General features: G+C 32.3%; 1 protein-coding gene across 1 annotated transcript; it reads left to right on the plus strand.

Moving 5' to 3' along the window:
• The first annotated feature begins 5343 nt into the window (after positions 1–5343).
• LOC139853606 (pentatricopeptide repeat-containing protein At4g32450, mitochondrial-like) lies at positions 5344–24703 on the plus strand. Its single transcript, XM_071842986.1, has 3 exons — positions 5344–5458; positions 16122–17993; positions 24590–24703. The coding sequence occupies exons 1-2, from the start codon at positions 5344–5346 to the stop codon at positions 17408–17410; spliced, it is 1404 nt and encodes a 467-aa protein (XP_071699087.1). The 3' UTR covers positions 17411–17993; positions 24590–24703.

Here is a 24703-nt window from a genome sequence, read left to right on the forward strand (position 1 = left end):
TAATATTTAATGTAAGTTACTATATAGATAATCATTGAAAATCTCATAACTAATAAATTGTATATATTAAATGTAAATACAAGTTAAGAATATAGTCGTTATAATAACCTTATTATTACTCTCATTAATACTAATACTAATATCAGTATCAATATTAGTTTTATGTATATATTATAATTGCAAGTTAAATATTATCAGTTATTATAATTGTTATTATCGTGTATTGTATTATAATTATTATTAGTATAATTATTATTAGGAATTATAAGTATTATGATTATTGTTATCATTTTTAATATCACTAGTATATTAGAATGAGAAAAAAAATTCTGATTAAGATTATTATTATTTAAAATTATAATTATCATGATCATTAAAATCATTATTTATATTATAAATATTATTATAAAAAAAAGAATACAATATATTATTATTATCATTAATAATATCATTGTTAATATGGTTATTAATTATTATTATTATCACTAATAGTTATAATATTGTTATTAGTGTGATTATGATTAGGATTATTATTATTATTATTATTATTATTATTATTATTATTATTATTATTATTATTATTATTATTATTATTATTATTATTATTATTATTATTATTATTATTATGAAAATAATACAAGTTATCATTACTCTTATTAATATTAGTAAAAGTATCACTTTTATAACTATCAGTATTATTTTTATTATTAAACAAAAGTATCATTATTAACAATGTCATTATTTTTATTAATACTATCATTTTAATAAGGATATTATTATTATTATTATTATTAGTGAATCATTAATATCATAACTATCGTAAACAGTAAAATTAATATCTTTATAAGTATTATTATAAATATCATTGTTATTAGCAATAATAGAGTTATTATTAACATAAGTATATTATTAAAGTTATTATTATTATATTTATTAATATTAACTTAGTATAATTAGAACTACTGTTTTGTTAAACAAATAAAATACATAAATATATATATTTAACACTTATAACATAACAAAAATTTAATACATTTTTTTTAATACAAAATGAACGTGTAAAACATCTATATTATTAATATAAAAATGATATAACTAATACATTTATATATATATATATATATATATATATATATATATATATATATATATATATATTTATGTGTTCAATTACAACTATGTATATTAATAAATATACAAATGTTATAGGTTCGTGAATCCGAGGCCAACCCTGCATTGTTCAATATAGTCATACGTATTTTTACTACAAAATACATTAGGTGAGTTTCATTTAATTCCCTTTTACTCTTTACATTTTTGGGACTGAGAATACATGCGATGTTTTTATAACTGTTTCCTAAATGCTTTTGAGATATATTTTTGAACTGAGAATACATGAACTGTTTCTATAAACGTTTGACGAAATAGACACAAATATTCAAAACTACATTCTATGATAGAATTATTTGGATTCAGAGGTTCGATTTCTATAAAGATTGTATTATCGACCATCAGTGAGATGATTTCGTCATTGCACTACGCGTTAGCTACTGATATGGTTTGATTTAGTAGTTAGTAACGGTGAGATGATTTCGTCATTGCACTACGCGTTAGCTACCGTTTTAACTACCATCGGTGAGATGATTTTGTCATTGCACTATGCGTTAGCTACCGATGTATTGTATTATATTGTATTATAGTCAACTTTGTAGTTGGTAACGGAGGGATGATTTTGCATTGCGTACGCATTAGCCCCCGTTTCAGCTACCCTCGGAGGGATGATTTTGCATTGCGTACGCATTAGCCCCCGTTGTAAGAATTATATTGTATTAACTACCACGGTGAGATTGAAAGGACCCGTTCATATACATTATAAACGATTCACAATAGTTGATTTCATTGCGAGGTACTTGACCTCTATATGATACATTTTACAAACATTGCATTCGTTTTTAAAAGACAAACTTTCATTTACATCGAAAGTTGACGGCATGCATACCCTTTCATAATATATCCATATATAATTGACTTAATAATAATCTTGATGAACTCGACGACTCGAATGCAACATCTTTTAAAATATGTCATGAATGACTCCAAGTAATGTCTCTAATATGAGCTAATGCACAGCGGAAGATTTCTTTCATACCTGAGAATAAACATGCTTTCAAGTGTCAACCAAAAGGTTGGTGAGTTCATAGGTTTATCATAAAACAATAAAATTCATCATTTTGATAGACCACAAGATTTAAATCCTGCATGGTACAAATGGGCCCGAATCCTATACCCACCTGTAATGTACATGCGATATCTTTTAAATACAGTACACCTTTCTCGTATACGAAATCATCTTTCATAAATCTTATTAACCGTACACATATCTTGTGCACAAAAATAACATACACATAACCTGTGTATAAAATCATTCTCTCGATACATAACATTCACTTTTCATTGCTTTCATAACTTGGAATGGTAACCGACCTTAACATATAATGCGCATAATAATATCTCCAAAATAGAACATCTCGTCTTTATAATAATCATATAAACTTCGAAGTACTAAACACCACGCCCACTAGCCCTTCCGTCTAGTGAACATTCTGGGTGGGGGTGTTAAATCCGGTAGCTACCTTTAGGATTCGCGTCAATTAGGCGTGCACTAATTCTCAAAATTAGTGATGTTCCCTAATTCTTAGGTTACCAAGCAATAATAATCAGGGAAAAAATATTCATATCAATTGTGGCAATTATCACGTTCACATAATTCAATGGTGGCAATTATCATGTCCACATAATTTATTCAAGGAATGTTTTGCTTGTGTCTATCTCATCAAACATTTATAAAAGCATTTCACATGTATTTCAAAAGCATTTAATAAAGCAATTGTAAAAACAGCGCATGTATTCTCAGTCCCAAAAATGTAAAGAGTAAAAGGGAATCAAATGAACTCACTATACGATATTTTGTAGTAAAAATATGCATATGACGAAACTGAACAATGCAGGGTTGGTCTCGGATTCACGAACCTATATCATTTATATATATATTAACACATATAATTGAAATCAAACAAATTTATATATATATTTATTAGTGATATCATTTTATATTATTAACTTGTATGTTTCATAAATGTATTCGTTTTATGTATAAAAATATAGTTATATTATATGTATTAAGTTATTAAGTATAGTTTTATATAACTAATAGTTACTTGATTAAATAATATTAATATGTAAAAATAATAATAATAATAATAATAATAATAATAATAATAATAATAATAATAATAATAATAATAATAATAATAATAATAATAATAATAATAATGATAATAAAATAATAATGATAATAATAATACTAATAATAATGATAATAATAAAAATGTTTCAAAATATTTATAATATTAATATTATTAGTTATATTAATAGTATTTATGAAAATGACTAGATTTAATAATGATAATGATAATAATAATAGGTTTGGTAATAATAATAATAATAATAATAATAATAATAATAATAATAATAATAATAATAATAATAATAATAATAATAATAATAATAATACGTAATAAATAAACTACCTCAAAGAAATAGCCCTTAAAAAAATGCCCAAGTCCAAGCTCAAACCCGAGACCTCTTGCTCAATAATCCATATCCTTAACCATCCCTCTGCTATTTTCCTTTCTGTTTTAATAAGGATTTTAAATCCTTTAAACCTTAAATTGCTATTTAACCCCAATCCCACTTGCATCTTCATCATTACTCTTTATCATCATAACACATAACCATCATCATTTTCATGATTTCATGCATCACTTTCATTATCATAACCTCAAAAATTTCATCATAATCCTAAACGTTAATACCATCATTATTTGGCATTAAATTCCTTGGCCCAGCAGCAAAAGGGATCGGCCCAACAGGACATAAAAGGTTTCGGCCCATTCATTAAATTAATATTACGGTCCAAGAAAAAAAATGAAATCCTCGTCCAACACAAACAGAATGAAATCTTCGGCCTACTCAAAAGAAAAATACAACTTCGCTGAATCCTTTATCCCAATTATCGTTATACTATTTATTCATAACCTATCATCTCTTAATTTCGTTATCTTCCTCCTTATTTATTACGATCATATTCATACTCAGCATCTCATCATCAACATGCACGTTTCATCTTGTCATCGTTATTGATTCAATATCTTCCTTCATCTCGTGCAATACCAATCATCACCTTAACACTATCATCATTGTCTAAAAATATCACCATCATTAAATCCCTAATCACCACTAATTTAATAAATCAAAGGGGTATGTTGTCTGCCATAAAAGAAAAAGGCACGCACTAGTAGTCTATAAAACAATATGTCACATTTTTCCTTCTTCACTATTATGCTTATTTTGGTTTGAACTAAAAGGGCAGACGCAGAGAAGTAGTACTTGTGGGTTTTGGAACAATGACCTGGAAAGAAAACGTGACCCACTTCTCCTTACATGTCCAATTATCTAAACCCAACAATTAACTAAACCCAAGTAAAAGATGTGGGATTCCGTTGGCGTTTAAAAGGAACGAATGGCAGTAAAAATTATATAACTCGTCCCACAAATAATACATTCTATCTCAACCCAATAAAATAAGTGATAGCAATTTGGTTCTAATATGTAAACCGAATCCTATGTCCCTACCAACGAGTGCTGTATCCACATCTCTATCACCTCATTCTTTTTAATATTCAAATTGTTTATTTGTTGTAAAGATTGTCGGCCAATAATTCCTACTTTGTTCTATATGAAATCATTTGATAATGTATTGTAAAGGTGTATATATTATATCCAAGTTGATAGAACTTTTAAATTATGAGTACAATCGACCTATTTTAATGTGTTAACTTACTCGACCTTATTCTCCTTTTCTTGCTGTACAGAAACAGAAGACGAACACGCAGTATGCAATTGGTTTGAATGGTTTGATCGATTGGATGTGTTGGTGTTTGGTTCTGGGTCTGATCGAGTTTAAAGAAAACAGTAAGCATGCAATTGGTTTGGTTGAAGGTGGTAAGCATCATAAAAAAAAATGAATGAGATGAGAGGGGTGTTATCGAAGGGGGTTTAAGGTGGTTCGAAATATTGGGTCTCGAACAGAAACATATTCAACCATAGTTTGATGGTAGATGGTGTTGGAGGAAGGTGATACTTCTCGTGGTTGTGATGGTTGTTGTAATAACCATGGTGGTGGTTTTCGTTTAGATTGGTGGTTTGGTGTGAGTGTTCAATTTAAATAGAAAACCTACTGTTGCAAAAGTAGATTGTGATGAGCAGATGTTAAATTAAGTGATGGCGATGGTGAGTGAAACTGGAAACAGAATCATAGAGTGGCAGTTGGAATCGCAAGCTATAGCAGTAATTACAAATGAGTTTCACTTGACCTTGTTCGAACCAAAACTCAAAAGTGAGTAGTAACAATTATAGCTCGGGTGGTGATCGATTGTACAAAGAAAAGAAGAAAGGAAGTATTAAGCAAGGTATGAAAAAGATTAGGTTGATGGGTTTTTCTGAGTAATGAATGAATGCTAATACTTATAATCGATCAATTTTTATTGTGTGGTGTTTATTGAGGTCGACGGGTAACAATACTCTGACAGGGTTATACAGTAACAAGATTTAAAGGACGATTGTGAAGTCGACGTGTAACAGAAGGTTCTTCAAACAAGAAGAAGAGAACAAGAATGTATAAGTCAGATGTAACAAATTTGTACAATTTATTATTTTGATATCTGACACATTTTTGTTTTGTATCTCCGAATGGAGATCGATATGATTTAGATGTAGTACAATTCATGAGCAGGAGATGAAGAATTTTATGAAAGTTGATTGTGATGGAAACAGAATATGTAACTATGTATTTACTTATGTATGACTGTATTTATCTATAACTATATTTGTATATATATATTTATATATTTATATATAACTGTATATTGTATATGTATTTATATATATATGTTTGGGTTTAGCTAATATTAATAATTATCATTGTATTAATGATAATAATATTATTTACATTGATAATAATATGAATATTAATGTTAATAACCATAATAATAGAAATAATAATAGTGTTAATATAAAACTGATAATAATAGTAATATTATTACTTATCACCCTAAATATAAAAATTTATATATTTCAATTAAATAATACAAATAATAATTTTTAATAATACTGATATTAATATTAATAATAATAATAATACTAATTATACTAATTCTAATATTATTAATGATAATAATAATATTTGTAATAACAATACTATAACAATATATATATATTTTATATATTATTATATAATAATATTAATGATACACTATTTATATTAATATTAACAATAATAATAATAAAAGTAATGAATATATTATTAGTATAACATTTATATTCAAACTCGTAATACAATTTATTAATTATATCCTATTTAGTAATTAATATAATGAATCTTTAATTTTTATTGATTACAATATATAATATTATTTATGTATAGAATATATATATATAATATTATTTATGTATAGAATATATATATATATATATATATATATATATATATATATATATATGTATATATATATATATATATATATATATATACACATTTATTTAAAAATAATTATTCGTGAATCATCGGGAATAGTCAAAGGTTAACTGAATCCATATAAATAGTTCAAAAATTTTGAGACTCAATATTACAGACTTTTCTTATCGTGTCGAAATTATATAAAGATTAAGTTTAAATTTGGTCAGAAATTTCTGGGTCGTCACAGAGATGATTTCGTCATTGCACTACGCGTTAGCTACCGTTGGTTAGTTGTTTGAAAGGTTCCGGTGTTCTTCATATGAATGATTTTTACAGCAGTGAGCAGACCTGCACAGATTGTTTTCTAAATATGAATATCTTGTGGTCTATTATACTATCGGAAATGATTATTTATGATAAACTAATGAACTCACCAACCTTGTGGTTGACACTTGAAAGCATGTTTATTCTCAGGTATGAAAGAAATCTTCCGCTGTGCATTTGCTCATATTAGAGATATTACTTGGAGTCATTCATGACATATTTCAAAAGACGTTACATTCGAGTCGTTGAGTTCATCAAGATTATTATTAAGTCAATTATAGTTGGATATATTATGAAATGGTATGCATGCTGTCAACTTTCGATGTAAGGAAAGTTTGTCTTTTCAAAACGAATGCAATGTTTGTAAAATGTATCATATAGAGGTCAAATACCTCGTGATGTAACCATATGTAATGTATTCGTCCAGATGGATTAGGACGGGTTATTATAGGTGGTATCAGAGCGGTGGTCTTAGCGAACCAGGTCTTGCATTAGTGTGTCTAACTGATAGTTGTTTAGATGCATTAGTGAGTCTGGACTTCGACCGTGTCTGCATGTCAAAAGTTTTGCTTATCATTTCGTGTCTAAAATTACCTGCTTATCATTCTTAGGGAATCACTTGATTATCATCATTAGTCTAGACACATCTTATTGCATTGATTTCATGATTAGTGTATACAAAAAATTCATATCTTAGCATATCTGCTAATTCATATCTTAGCATATCTGCTAATTCATATCTTAGCGTATCTGTTACTGTAAACTTTGCCTGACATATTTCGTAAATCTCTCCGTAATCTACGAAATCTTTTGTTCTATATATATATATATATATATATATATATATATATATATATATATACAGATAGATATTCTATGTAAATTAGAATACCATCCGATAGCCAGAAAATCATTTCATATTGAAAAATCCTTTACTCAATCGTACGAAATGGAACTCGTCACTAGTTCAAGTTCTTCGGAACCCGATAACTATTCCGACATGGATGTTCACCTAAGCTCCGGAAGCAGCGTCACCAAAATGAATCAGCCAATCAGCCATCCTCAATTCATCTGATGGGTTCGTAGTCGACTTAATCAATGGAGACGCGAAGAAGGTGATCCCTTCCATCCACCACATTTCCATCTTGGCAAAGAACCTGAAGCACTTACCGGCGAACCTGTTCGTAATACTATTTTCTCCATCATTACCCGAATATCTCATCATGATTATATACTATCTCAAATTCAAAACCTTATTCATCCACTCGTTCTGACCAACAATCATCCCGGAATAATAGAAGAAGTCAATGAACTTCGCGCTCGAGTAATTAATTTGGAGAATATGGTGCAAAACTTATCAGCTTCAGCAACATCATCGGCACCAACAGTACCACCAACAACCCAAGTTTCAACATCACATGCCTCAACATCTCATTCTGTACCTCGAGTATAATCATCGTTCTACATGACGTTCTACATCATTTATCTTCGTTCGACATGATGGTTATGTAACCTCTAATGTTTTAGAGATTATGTACTCTGGTTCTAACCGTAAACCAAATGAGTTTAATATCATATTAACTCACTAAATCCATGATTACATCTAAAGAAAATATATATGTATATATGTTTTCATAAATATTGTAATTAAAAATTCTTTTGTACAAACTGTTAATGGTGAAAATATTTTAACGGGTAGGTAATACCCGAGGAATATTAGATTTCACCTTAATAAGTTACACTTTACATTCGTCGAAGCTGATTCAACAGTCATTTACTATCCTACTTACATCCACAGATATACAAAACCGTTCACCACAGAATAACCATTTTCATTCAATTTCATATTTAGATTTTGACTTATCAGAATCCAACAAGTAGCATAATGAAGAAAACATTGGACAAAATAAAATTTGTTAGAAATAAACAAATTAACTATGAGAAATTCTGTTAAGAATCCACGCTAACTGTTCCTAGCTAACCGTTCCTAATTCCTTATTACATTTAATTATCGCAATTTTAATTCTCGCAATTTTATTTATCGTCATTTAATTCCTGCTATTTATTTTACGCACTTTAAATATCGGGACACATATACAAGGTTTTGACATATCATATCGACGCATCTATATATATTATTTGGAATAACCATATACACTCTATATGCATTAATGATCGAGTTAGCTATACAGGGTTGAGGATGATTCTACAATAATATATATACTTTGAGTTGTGATCGAGTCTGAGACATGTACACGGGTCACGATACGTATTAATTAATTCGAATATTATATATTACACTGTATATGAATTATTGGACTGTTAAATGTGGACTATCGACTGTGGACTAATAACATTGGACAATTAAAATGAATTAAAATATTGATTATAACATATGAAACTAAACAATTCTTCAAGTTTGCCACTTGATTTCATCTTAAACTTCATTTGTATCTTGACGATTACAATCTGCGTTCAAACCTTTCATGATTCTTGAAAACACCTCAATCAAGAGGATGAACCAACCGCACTCCATCTACGGAAGAAAAGATTGATGCATATATTTATGCACCTGAAAACACTCAGAACCTGAATAAACGTTTAACACATATATGTGCTAGCTCCTTTAGCGTGGTTATTACGAAAAATAGCTTTGCAATCCCTTTCCAAAGTAGCCAATTTTGTCACAGCTTCAGCAAGTCAACTTCAACTTTTTGTTTGCAACAACCTTATTATAACCTAGATATATGTGCGTGCTCTTTTATTGTTACCGGGGAACCTTTTATATTTCACCATATTACCAGCAGACGTGTCAGCAACCTCATTGCTCTTTGGCTTAAATCTCTCCGACAAATCACTATATTTATCTATTGAAGTCTTATCATGAACTCATCGGCATCTTGTAACGATAATCACCATACCAAATACCGGGAGGTATCAATCGATAATCTCAAATTTCTCAGCGTTTCTACGACAACAATTATATATATATATATATATATATATATATATATATATATATATATATATATATATATATATATATATATATATATATATATAACTTCTATCTCCTGGATTTGCGAACTTCAATTCTGAAATTTTGAAAAGCACCCAGCCTACGAATAAATACATTGAACTTTGAAAAAACTGAATGAAGTAGCAAAAACTGTAGACAACCGTAAACGACCTTAATCGTCGGAAGTTTGATGATAAAGAATAGTATGTTGGAAAAGCTCAGAAAAGTTGGAACTGGAAAACGGATTGAGCTAACCACGAAGGAGACCAAGGACAAATACAAGGACCAAACCCTATATTCAAAGAATCCAAGTAATTCTGGATCCGATGAAATCTTTAGAGAATATCTTGCTCCGAAGTCATGTTAAAAATCTTGCAGAAATTTTTTCTTTATCAACTTTCGAACTTAGAAATCCCAAAATATCATCATAAATATCTTCGATATTTCTGAGGATATTTTCATAAATATTCTTGTCTGAAATTATCTACTTCTTCGTGTTTTCTATATTCCATTATATTGAAAATTTCTGTAAAAATCTAAGTATAAACTATGAATGAATTCTGAAGTAGTGTTGGAAACTGAAGCATGAGTTAGTATAATATAATGACACTTGAATAACGTGATTATATTACAGTAAGTTATGCTGAGTTTCTATTGGAACGTGATGATTCACAGATCATAACGTCATCATGTGCCATGTTACACGACTCTTACATTCTATCTAATCTCGAAACATATCAAGAATATATTTTCTTGATAGTTCTATCTTTTCTCTTGAATTCTGGTAATTTAACCAATCAAGATCGTGCTATTACAATCTCTCTCCTAGAATATTAGTCATGTTCATTCGAAATTCCATATCTACGAATTCTGGATCATTATTCGTTTAAACTAAAGTCGAGAAGAGAAAACAAAAGTTTGAGTTGAGGAAGAAAGAATAGAAGCGTGAACTGTGAAAATAAGGAAAGGAAGAGGGTGGATTTATAGTGAAATATCCAACAGAGCAATCGAGAAAGATCATCACATTTAACCGAAGAGGATCCTAATCTCCTTAATTACCGAAGAACCAAATTTTATCACGAAGATTTTCTCTAAATCCCTTGAATTCCGGAAATCAACTATGACTACGTCACCAGTTAAGACGAACTTGCATATACTCATTTCATTCTTTTGTGATAACTCCACTCGTACTCTTCACATAAACGAATCGTTTTATCCATGTTACTCATTGATGATAAAACTCTAATTTCCAACTCATATGAGTCATGAATACATACTTAGTGTCAGCCATGACCACCCCAATCAAATTTCAGGACGAAATTTCTTTAACGGGTAGGTACTGTGACGACCCGGAAATTTCCGACCAAATTTAAACTTAAATCTCTATATGATTTCGACACGATGAGCAAAGTTATTCTAATTGAGTCTCTAAATCTTAGAACTGATTACATAAACTTTTGACTAAACCCGACGATTCACGAACAGTTGTTTGTAAATAAATATGTACATATACACAACGTAGTATATATGATAATTTGAAATTTAATTTAAACATTAAAACTAAATATGTAAGATAAGATATAAAATAATTAAATTGTACTTAAAATGAATTTATATATATAAATATAGGAATTCTATAGATAAATATTATAATATGTATATTGTAATATATATATATATATATATATATATATATATATATATATATATATATATATATATAAGAATTTAATATTTAATGTAAATTACTATATAGATAATCATTAAAAATCTCATAACTAATAAATTGTATATATTAAATGTAAATACAAGTTAAGAATATAGTCGTTATAATAACCTTATTATTACTCTCATTAATACTAATACTAATATCAGTATCAATATTAGTTTTATGTATATATTATAATTTCAAGTTAAATATTATCAGTTATTATAATTGTTATTATCGTGTATTGTATTATAATTATTGTTAGTATAATTATTATTAGGAATTATAAGTATTATGATTATTGTTATCATTTTTAATATCACTAGTATATTAGAATGAGAAGAAAAATTCTGATTAAGATTATTATTATTTAAAATTATAATTATCATGATCATTAAAATCATTATTTATATATTATAAATATTATTATAAAAAAAAGAATACAATATATTATTATTATCATTAATAATATCATTTTTAATATGGTTATTAATTATTATTATTATCACTAATAGTTATAATATTATTATTAGTGTGATTATGATTAGGATTATTATTATTACTACCTCCGTCCCACCACAAGTGTCCACATTTCTATTTTGGGATGTCCCATTTCAAGTGTCCACTTTGTGTTTCAACCAATGAAAAGATGTTATTCTGGAGAGAGAAGATTTCTGATTGGTGGAGAATGAAGTTAGAGAGATTTCCTAAAACTATGTGCAAAAAGTAAGTGGGCATTTATAATGGGACGGAGGGAGTATTATTATTATGAAAATAATAAAAGTTATCATTACTCTCATTAATATTAGTAAAAGTATCACTTTTATAACTATCAGTATTATTTTTATTATTAAACAAAAGTATCATTATTAACAATGTCATTATTATTATTAATACTATCATTTTAATAAGGATATTATTATTATTATTATTATTATTATTATTATTATTATTATTATTATTGTTATTATTATTATTATTATTATTATTATTATTATTATTATTATTATTATTATTATTATTATTATTATTATTAGTGAATCATTAATAACATAACTATCGTAAACAGTAAAATTAATATCTTTAGAAGTATTATTATAAATATCATTGTTATTAGCACTAATAGTGTTATTATTAACATAAGTATATTATTAAAGTTATTATTATTATATTTATTAATATTAACTTAGTATAATTGGAACTACTGTTTTGTTAAATAAATAAAATACATAAATATATATATTTAACACTTATAACATAACAAAAATTTAATACATTTTTTTTAATACAAAATGAACGTATAAAACATCTATATTATTAACATAAAAATGATATAACTAATATATATATATATATATATATATATATATATATATATATATATATATATATATATATATATATATATATATATATGTGTGTGTGTGTGTGTGTGTGTGTGTGTGTGTGTGTGTGTGTGTGTGTTCAATTACAACTATGTATATTAATAAATATACAAATGTTATAGGTTCGTGAATCCGAGGCCAACCCTGCATTGTTCAATATAGTCATACATATTTTTACTACAAAATACATTAGGTGAGTTTCATTTGATTCCCTTTTACTCTTTACATTTTTGGGACTGAGAATACATGCGCTGTTTTTATAACTGTTTCCTAAATGCTTTTGAGATATATTTTTGAACTGAGAATACATGAACTGCTTCTATAAACGTTTGACGAAATAGACACAGATATTCAAAACTACATTCTATGATAGAATTATTTGGATTCAGAGGTTCGATTTCTATAAAGATTGTATTATCGACCATCGGTGAGATGATTTCGTCATTGCACTACGCGTTAGCTACCGATATGGTTTGATTTAGTAGTTAGTAACGGTGAGATGATTTCGTCATTGCACTACGCGTTAGCTACCTTTTTAACTACCATCGGTGAGATGATTTCGTCATTGCACCACGCGTTAGCTACCGATGTATTGTATTGTATTGTATTTTATTATAGTCGACTTTGTAGTTGGTAACAGAGGGATGATTTTGCATTGCGTACGCATTAGCCCCCGTTTCAGCTACCCTCGGAGGGATGATTTTTCATTACGTACGCATTAGCCCCCGTTGTAAGAATTATATTGTATTAACTACCACGGAGAGATGATTTCGTCATTGCACTACGCGTTAGTTACCGTTGGTTAGTTGTTTGAAAGGTTCCGGTGTTCTTCATATGAATGATTTTTACAGCAGTGAGCAGACCTGCACAGATTGTTTTCTAAATATGAATATCTTGTGGTCTATTATACTATCGGAAATGATTATTTATGATAAACTAATGAACTCACCAACCTTTTGGTTGACACTTGAAAGCACGTTTATTCTCAGGTATGAAAGAAATCTTCCGCTGTGCATTTGCTCATATTAGAGATATTAATTGGAGTCATTCATGACATATTTCAAAAGACGTTACATTCGAGTCGTTGAGTTCATCAAGATTATTATTAAGTCAATTATAGTTGGATATATTATGAAATGGTATGCATGCCGTCAACTTTCGATGTAAGGAAAGTTTGTCTTTTCAAAACGAATGCAATGTTTGTAAAATGTATCATATAGAGGTCAAATACCTCGCGATGTAACCAAAGGTAATGTATTCGTCCAGATGGATTAGGACGGGTCGTTATAATATAGTTGAATGATCGAAGCCGAATATGCCCCTTTTTGCTTGGTAGCCTAAGAATTAGTAAACCGATCTACTAATTGACGCGAATCCTAAAGATAGATCTATTGGGCCTAACGAACCCCATCTAAAGTACCGGATGCTTTAGTACTTCGAATTCGTTTTTTTATCATGTCCGATGGATTTCCCGGAATGATAGGGGATATTCTTATATGCATCTTGTTAATGTCGGTTACCAGGTGTTCACCATATGAATGATTTTTATCTCTATGTATGGGATGTATATTGAAATATGAAATCTTGTGGTCTATTATTACGATTTGATAAATATATAGGTTATACCTATAACTCACCAACATTTTTGTTGACGTTTAAAGCATGTTTATTCTCAGGTGATTATTAAGAGCTTCCGCTGTTGCATGCTAAAATATGGACAAGATTTGGTTTTAGCATGCTTGTATAATATTGTTTAAAACTGCATTCGAGATTTACTTTGTTGTAACATATTAATATTGTAAACCAATATGTATTGGTAGTGTGTAAGTGTGATATTTTTAGATTATCATTTATGGATAATCTAGGTGGTGTCCTTTTAACCTTGTCGATAAAATAAATGTTATGGTTTGTTTTAAAAACGAATGCAGTCTTTGAAAAACGTCTCATATAGAGGTCAAAACCTCGCAACGAAATCAATTAATATGGAACGTTTATAATCAATATGAACGGGACATTTCACCATCACTTAGCCTTCAATTTGTTTCGTTAAATCATGTCATGTGTCAAACATGTGAGGGTATTTTTTTTTTTATATATATAACTCATTTTTTACATCTTTATTCACCTCCATCTTCTTACACCTGTCTACATATTTATACTAGGCATTTTTCTTATTTACATTTTTTTTTAACAAAATTCTAAGTTTCATTGAAAGTCTCCATTCAAAAGAGTAAAGAAGCATTGAGATCATCTATAAGAATTTGTATGTTTTGAGAGTTAAAAAAAGACAAATTTATGCCGATAATCCCTAATCTTAATTCTTTTACAAGCTTAATCCCAAACTTTTAATTTTGCATTGATAGTTAGTTAATTATATTTGGTTCCATTGTAGTCCCTCCATCACTTAGTCTTCAATGTGTGCCGTTAATCATGTTAAGTGTCAAACATGTGAGGGTATTTTGATTTTTTTATTTTTTCTTATATAACTCATCCTTTTACATATTCATTCACCTCCATCTTCTTACACCTATCTACCTGTAAAATAAAAAATAATTTGGTTTTTCTTTTTGAGTTGAAATCAAACAAACAAGCTATAAACAAATTTCAAAAATAACAGAAGGCATTTAATGTTTGGAAGGCACTTAACGCCTGTTAACCTAAAAGAATCAGCGACAAATTTTTTTGAAACAATAAGGTTATGTACATAAAAAAAAAATACTTTTGATCCATCTGCGAAACTTTAAACAAATATAAGGGACCAAAAACGTAATTTTGTACAGAAAAAAACAAAACATCTTTCTTGACTAAACCACCCCTACGGCGGAAAATAGAGGAACTCATTCAGGCATCTCGCAAAATACAGTCTCCGATGTATCAAGCAAGAACCAAAGCATCTCATAATATGAAATGTTTCAGTTACGTAGTATTTTTTTAAGGTATTTAACTTTTCAAGTCGTTGTTATTCTTCATCATCATCATCATCATCATCATCATCATCATCATCATCATCATCATCATCTATATCCCTCAACAAACCCTTATCATTAGTTAAAACTTACGCCACCACAAATTATTTTCTAAACCCTAATAATAGTTTGGATTTTTTAGTAACTAATTCTCCAAGTCACCAAAATCCTATTAAGGTTTATACCCGGGCCTACAATACGAATGTCAACAATAATTATGATCAAAAGGATAGGCAGTTACGTGGCACAATTGAGGAACTTGATGCTTTATGCAAGGAGAGGAGATTAGAGGAAGCTATTGAAATTTTAGGTTTACTCGAGCAGCAAAACGTTTCTGTTGATTTAAATAGGTTTCTGTTGTTGATGAATGAATGTGGAGAGGCTCAGGCACTTGAAGAAGGTAAAAAGGTTCATGAATACCTTGTTAGATCAGTATCGCATATTGATGTTTGGGTTTCTAATAAGATTATTGAAATGTATGCAAAATGTGGGTCTATGGAAGATGCATTGAAGGTGTTTGATAAAATGCCGCAGAGGAATTTTACATCTTGGGACACGATGATTACATGGCTGGCTAAAAACGGGTATGGTGAAGATGCCATTGATATGTTTACCGAGTTTAAAAAGATTGGTTTGAAACCTGACAGTCAGATGTATTTTGGCGTGTTTACTGCGTGTAGTGTTGTGGGAGACATGAAAGAAGGGTTTTTGCATTTTGAGTCAATGAGTAAAAATTATGATATTATTCCATCCATGGATCATTATAAGAGTGTAGTGGATATGCTTGGGAGTGCAGGGTATTTAAACGAAGCGTTACATTTTATTGATGAAATGCCTATGGAGCCGAGTGTTGAAATTTGGGAAACGTTGATGAATAATTGTCGTGTTCATGGGGATACAGAGCTTGGAGACCGATGTTATGAGCTTATTGAGCTTCTAGATCCCACACGTTTAGATGAACAAACGAAGGCGGGTCTGATACCAATAAAAGCTTCAGATATTGCAAAAGAAAACGAAAAGAAAACAAATTCCCTAGAGTTTAAACCTAAAGTGCACGAATATAGAATAGGGGACACATCTAACCCTGATCATGAGAAGTTATATAGTCAACTTATTTGTTTAAAACAGCAGATGATAGAAGTTGGGTATGTTCCGCAGCCAAACTTTGTAGTTGATGATGTAGGCCAAGAAAGCGAGGACGAAGGTCTTTTATCACGTAGTGAAATACGTGCTTTGTCTCAAGGCCTTTTGACCAGTCCAGCCCGTAAACCAATAACGATAATAAAAAGTCTTCGGGTTTGTGGTGATAGCCACAATGCACTCAAGATTATTTCTAAGATCGTTGGAAGACAGATTGTTGTGGTGGAATCCTGCATGAGCATACAACATCGTTTTGAAAATGGTGTATGTTCATGCGGAGATCATTGGTGATATACTTACTACCTTCTACAACTAATTTGGTTTTGCTAGTTTTGTTGAGGATAACTGAACTTTCATCATTGATTACTTTTTTAGTACTTTGTATTTATGCATAATATATTTATCTTAGACAGTCAAAATTTTGGCTATCTAATCTTAGATCAGGAGGTATAGTATTAGTATTATATATCACAAGTATGAGGTATTATGAAGTAACATTTTAGACTATACTGATGCAAATTCTAGAAGTTGTGAAGTTAAAATGGGCGGGCATACCGGCTGAGTAATACTATTTCTGGAGTTTGTGATGGTAAAATGAATGGGTCAAAATACGATTTCATAACAGAATTTAGGTTATTATAAAGTTCTTGATTTCACATAGATTTTGGCATTGTTGAGAGGTTGTCAATAGTGGAACAGGTTTAATAAGTAAGTAAATTTTGGATGTAGTTCAAATTCTTTCAGTTTTAATAATTTATTCTTATTTATAGCATGATATACACACATCAGTTCCATATAATTACGAAGCAGTATGATCACAATACTATATAAACTATTCTTCGATAATGCAAGTATTAGGTATTATGTATCTGAGGTATTAAAATTAAATTTGCTATGTATAGGAAAAAATGAGAGAGAGAGTGGGTGAGAGAGAGAGAATTTCGAGAGCAGCGAATAACGGCAACAAGAGGAGCACGGCGGCGGCGAGAGGCGACTACAACGGCGACGGCTACTTCAGACGGAATCATAGATCAGGCGGCAGACAGATAACATCTTTTTTGTTTTACAATTATCCACCCTCATGGGATGTCCCAGAATTATGGCGATTCTTCAAACAACATGGGAAAATCAATGACATTTACATGGCCAAACGAACACTACCCAGTGGCCAGAAGTTTGGATTCGTACGATATGAAGACGTCAGCAATCCAGAAAAATTCGCTGAAAGATTAAGATCTTTTAAACTGAAAGATTTATATCTTAAAGTCTATAAATCAAGAAATGAAACAGAAGCAAAGCACAGAGAAGACAAAAAGTCACGTGGTGACTATGCCAATACCACCATGAATACTTCACCCAATCTGCAACCGAACCGCTACCTTCAAGACTTTCCTCCACTAAACACCCCTCACAACCCTCCCCACCATAACCAACCTCTACCACCATGGCACCCCAATCCCATTCCCAAAACACCTCACAACCTCTCTCGGCGCCGGGCACCACCACCACCTTCCTACACTAACACACGTCATCCTCCTCCACCTCACCACACAAACCAACGAACCCACAACCACCTTCACCCACAACAATACACCTATCGACCAAAACATACCTCCAATAATCACAACCACACCCACAAACCCTACATCTCCACTACCACACCCCAATCCAAACCAAACAAAGAGAGACTTGTCCTACTTGATGATGAGAACATAACCAATTTCGATTCAAAAACCCTAATTGGTGAGGTTCCCAACATAGACATATTAGAACACATCCAGGATCTATGTCATGAAGAAGGTTTAACTGATTTCACCCTCAAGTACCTAGGCGGACTTGAGGTCATGATCATGCTTGAGAATGATGAAACAGCACAAAACATCCTTTCTAATGATATACATGGGATAAAAAGATGGATACCAAACCTTTGTACATGGAAACCTAATCGACCATGCCCTGGTAGACTAACGTGGTTAAGCATATTTGGAGTTCCACCCACCCACTGGAATGAATCCACATTCAAAAAAATTGCAGCATGGTGGGGTAGAATTTTAAAGTTAGAAAATTGTTCAATCAATGATAAAAATCAAAATCTAACTTCAGGCAGAGTTTTGGTAAATGTGCGTGGACACGTCCCAATTCAGGAAACGGCTATGGTCAAAACAAACAGTGGTATTTTTTATGTGAACATCACGGAACTAATTCGAGATATATCTGAACTAGATATTAATGGCGAAGAATTCTCCGAAGATTGGCAATCCGACAATAACTCGCGTGTAGATATTAATTCTGATGATGAGGATGCCGATTCTATACCGGAGACAGAGTTTCCGGTGAAGATTGATCGGAATATGGAAGAAGACAAATCATCAAAGTGCATGGGGACTGCTGCAAACTTCAGTGTCCACAATAATGATGATGAGATCCCCAAGAAGGATGTTGCCCTAGAAAAAGATGAAAGCAAATCTGCAACATCTTTACCGAAGTCGAAAGGCTGCATCGGGCCACACACCTACACATCCCCAGGTAACGATTCATTTCACGCTGATCCTCTTAACCCTAGTAACCCAACCCACGTTTCACCTACCCAAAAGCCCAATACAGGAGAACCTTCAAGTCCATTAAACCCAACTCAACCCAGCCCAATCTTTAATGAAAATGCACAACCCAATTCAAGAATGCATTCAAGCCCAATTCACCCAATCAACCCAATCAATTCAACACTTCTTAGTCCAATTTTAAACTCTGATGTCCCCAAAGACGATAACCGTACCACCCCAACTAGACAAACCTTAACCGACAATCGAAAACAAACCCCAAAACAAAAGACATCGCAACCAAAACGAAAAACGACACAACCAAAAAACGCCACACCAAAATCCCCAAACCCTACTAACAAGTGTCATAAACCAAATATTCCAACCAACACCTCAAAATCCCGTCTCATAAACCCAAAATCTAATCCAAACCCTAAGACGATACCCCCCACCACATCACCCCTACTCAATAGCCCAACCATTGGTAAACCTGATAACCCCATGGATAACTTGATCAGTCCAATTAGAACATTAAATTTGCAAGAAAAATTTTCTCATATTCCCATTACACAAACTCAAGTGCCATCAACCCAGGCTCCCATGACTGATCCCACTACCAACCAAAACCGATTAAAGCCCAATAGGCCCAATCATGAGGATGTATTCAATTGCTCCAAGCCCATCAAACCTCCCAAACCAACCTGTGTTCGTGATCCCATTACCCCCATTCCCCCACTTACGCACAACTCCACTTCCAGTCAACATCTACCTACTCCCAAAAAATGTTCAACCTCAAAACCCAAACCACGTATCGATCCTTTGTGTTCTAAATTCATTCAATTTAGAAACCGCACAAAAATCACCCCTAAATCCCTTTCCAAGCAAACTTCCAAATCTAACCAATCCAACCAAACCTCCAAACCTTCAAAAAGTTCTAAACACCAGATAAGCATCTCACATGAATCTTCGGCCAGTGTGGGTCTCAATGAATTTGGTAACAAATTGGGACTGAGATGGGAGGAAAGTACCCATTGATGACTTCAGGTCACTTCTCGCTTCCTTATGTTGTTTAATGAAGATCATGACTCTTAACATTCGAGGCTTCGGGAAAGATAAATCGGGTAAAAGTAAGGTAGACTGGTTTAGAAAGTTGAGACTCAAGGAGAACCCTGACATAGTTGCAATCCAGGAAAGTAAACGTAATCTTGTTGATGATAGTTGGATCGAAAAGATTTGGGGTTCATCAAATTTCCAGTACATCCAAAAACCAAAAATAGGAAAGGCAGGGGGTATGCTGCTAATCTGGGACCCTCTTATCTTTGAAGTCAACGAAGCAGTGGAGAAACAATTCTTCTTGGCAATTAAGGGTAGATGGAAAGGAAAGTCTATGGACTCGATTATTGTAAATGTTTATGGTCCGCACAAAGACGATGACAAGAAGAAATTCTGGGATAGTCTTGAGGATCTACTTTCCTTTTCGAATGCCGAGTGGGTTATCGGTGGTGACTTCAATGAGGTACGATCGGAGGACGAGAGACTTAACTGTGATTTCAACGCTCGGAGAGCAAGTTTTTTCAACAACTTCATAAGCAACAACAACTTGATCGATGTCCCAATAGTAGGCAAACGTTTTACTAGAATTAGCGACGATGGAACTAAATTTAGCAAGATTGATCGATTTCTTGTATCGGAATGTTTTATGAATAATTGGGGAGACGTTTCCACGCTATGCCTAGATAGACACAAATCAGATCACTGCCCCTTAATTCTTCGCGACAAATACATTGATTTCGGACCCAAGCCATTTAAAATCTTCAACGCATGGCTGGAAACGAAAGATGTCGAACCAATCATTACTGATGCGTGGAACAAAAATGTCACCTCGTCAAGACCAGATTGTAGATTTCGAGACAAGTTGAAAAACGTTAAGATTGAATTAAGAAAATGGAGCAACTACCGATACGGTGGCCTTGACATGGAGATTGAGAAATGGAAGAAAATGGCTACTGAGTTCGAGATAAAAGCAGATACAGGTTCCATAACTGATGAAGAAAGAACTTGTTGGTTGAATGCGAGGTCTACCTGGTTCCAAAAAGAAAGCGAAAAGGCAGAGATGTTGAAACAAAAGGCCCGATTAAAATGGGCCGTTGAGGGGGACGAAAACACTGCCTTTTTTCACTCCTCCATTCGAAGACGAAATAACAGCTCCAATATCAGAGGACTTTTCATCAACGGTATGTGGCAGGAGGACCCTAATATCATCAAATCGACTATTTTTGATTACTACAGGAAACTGTTTGAAAGAAACCCGAATTGCCAACCTGATTTCAACAGTCTAGTTGGTATCCCCTTAAGTCGAATCAATGATGAGGACAATGCTTTACTGGAAAAACCGTTCACTGAAGAAGAATTATGGGAGGCAATAAAAAGCTGTGATTCTTCAAAGGCACCGGGGCCGGACGGATTTAACATGTTTTTTTACAAGAAGTTTTTTTGGTTGGTAAAAGACGACCTCATAAGGGCAGTCGAATGGTTTTGGCTTAATGGAACCATATCCAATGGATGTAACGCTTCCTTCTTTACGCTTATACCCAAGAAAAGAGATCCTCTAAATCTTGGAGACTATAGGCCGATAAGTCTAATCGGAAGCTACTACAAGATCATATCGAAGATGCTCACACTTAGATTGCAACGTGTCGTCCATAAATTAATTGGTGTGGAGCAAAGCGCGTTTTTAAAAGGTCGATATATACTTGATGGTATTCTCATAGCCAATGAAACTATTTGGAATCTGAAATCACAAAAGAATAAGGGTCTCTTATTCAAAGCCGACTTCGAGAAAGCTTTTGATAGTCTTAATTGGGAATTCCTATCCATGATAATGAAGCTGATGGGTTTTGGTAATAAGTGGTGTTCATGGATCGAAGCATGTTTAAGCTCGGCATCGATTTCTATACTCGTCAACGGATCTCCTACCAAAGAATTTGCTCTTCATAGAGGCGTACGCCAAGGCGACCCGTTATCTCCCTACTTGTTCATCATTGCGGTTGAGGCACTGAATGCACTAACTAAGAAAGCAATCTCACTAAACATGTTCAATGGCTTGAAAATCGGTTCGGATTCCATTATCTTGTCTCACCTCCAATATGCCGACGATACCGTTTTTTTCGGAGAATGGAATAAAAGAAACATTGGTAATCTATTCAAGATACTAAAGTGCTTCGAAATCTTTGCAGGCTTGAAAGTCAATTTCTCAAAAAGCTTTCTTTATGGTATTGGAGTACAACCACGTCAAGTTGAATGTATGGCTGAGTACATCGGATGCCAAGTCGGGTCACTACCATTCACATACCTTGGCCTCCCAATTGGTAACAAAATGACCAAAGCGAGTGAATGGGCTGCTATAATCGAAAGGATGCAAAATAAACTTGCGGATTGGAAATCGAAATTGATGTCTTTCGGTGGTCGTCTCACTTTGATTAAGTCGGTTTTAAGTAGCCTCCCGTTGTATGCATTCTCCCTCTTCCGTGCACCATCTAATGTCCTCAATTCGCTTGAAGGTATGAGACGCAATTTTTTCTGGGGCGGGACGAGTGATAAGTCTAAAATACCCTGGGTTAAATGGGAAAAGACCCTATTAACCTACGAAAAGGGCGGGTTAAATATAGGGTCCCTCAAAGCAAAAAATCTATCACTACTCGGGAAGTGGTGGTGGCGTTTCAAGAAAGAACCCAATTCATATTGGGTTAAAATTATCAAAAGTCTGTATGGGCGGGAAGGGGGGTTAAGCTCTCACGATTTACTTAATTTTCGAAGCAGGCATACTACCTGGGATGGCATACGAAAAGCTGGAATCACCATAGAAGGCCTGGGAATCAACTTTTTAAATTCTTTCAGCAGAGTTATTCATAACGGAGACAACACTAGATTTTGGGATGACGTATGGATTAACAACGCCCCGCTAGCGGTTCAGTTTCGTAGATTATATCGGTTAGATACGAAGCAAACATGTTCGATCAGTGAGCGGGTAACCAAAAATCCAAACGGCTGGGAATTCGTTTGGAGTTGGAGTAGAACACCAACTAGGAGAACAAGCTGTGAACTCGATGATCTTGTCCAATTACTCCAACAGTTCCCGTTTCCAATTGAAGATGGTGAACAAGAAGATGGCTGGATGTGGAATTTAAATAGCAAAGGAGTTTTCTGTACTTCGGATCTTACAAAATTAATCAATGAGAAGGTGCTATCGGGAGGAGCAAACGCAAGTGCTACAATGACAAACAATCTCGTGCCAAAGAAAATAGAAGTGTTTATCTGGAGGGCTGTCCAACGACGATTACCGACTTTAATCGAGCTAGATAAACGGGGTATAGACCTACATACGGTCCTATGTCCAATTTGTAGCAATACAGTAGAAACGATCGACCATATTTTATTCAACTGCTCATTCGCGGAGGACATTTGGAACAGATTGTTCCGTTGGTGCAATGTCGTGACTCCAACCACTCTAAATTTCGACACCATGCTGAAGGGCAACACGCGCATCTCCAATACAAACACCGAATCAAAAATCTGGCAAGGAATCGAATGGATAGCGGCTTTTACAATTTGGAGAAACCGTAACCTCACAGTTTTTAAAAAGGAAAAAGGAAACGGAGCTGTAACACTAAACGAAATCCAAGTCAAATCGTTCGAATGGTTGTCCAAACGCTCGAGAGGAAAGTCTATAATATGGTCGCAATGGCTCATCAACCCGAACGTGTTCTTTTAGGAACTATGGATCCTAATTGTGCTAGTTTTTTGTGATTTTGTGTCTGTTTTCTAATGTAGCTGATATTAGAGGCACTCTCTCATGCCTCCCTTGTAATGTTTAATTTTTCTTATCAATAAAATTTTTCTTCTGCCTTTCAAAAAAAAAAATTATGTATCTGAGGTTGAATGGGTTAATTTCAACCCATTCTGCCCGGCCAGCCTATTTTATGTCTAGTCAAACTTTCTAGCTATAACAGTTTGATTCTGTTTGTGACAGAACATATGCATATCGATG

Source organism: Rutidosis leptorrhynchoides, chromosome 6, assembly GCF_046630445.1.
Source record: "Rutidosis leptorrhynchoides isolate AG116_Rl617_1_P2 chromosome 6, CSIRO_AGI_Rlap_v1, whole genome shotgun sequence".
Classification (NCBI taxonomy): Eukaryota; Viridiplantae; Streptophyta; class Magnoliopsida; order Asterales; family Asteraceae; genus Rutidosis; species Rutidosis leptorrhynchoides.

Excerpts from the sequence above, each read along its gene's own strand:
- LOC139853606 (XM_071842986.1), top strand. The coding sequence starts at position 5,344 with ATGGCGATGGTGAGTGAAACTGGAAACAGAATCATAGAGTGGCAGTTG. Across the intron at positions 5,459-16,121 it reads GTTCGAACCAAAACTCAAAA|TAACTAATTCTCCAAGTCAC; the intron begins GTGAGTAGTAAC and ends TGGATTTTTTAG.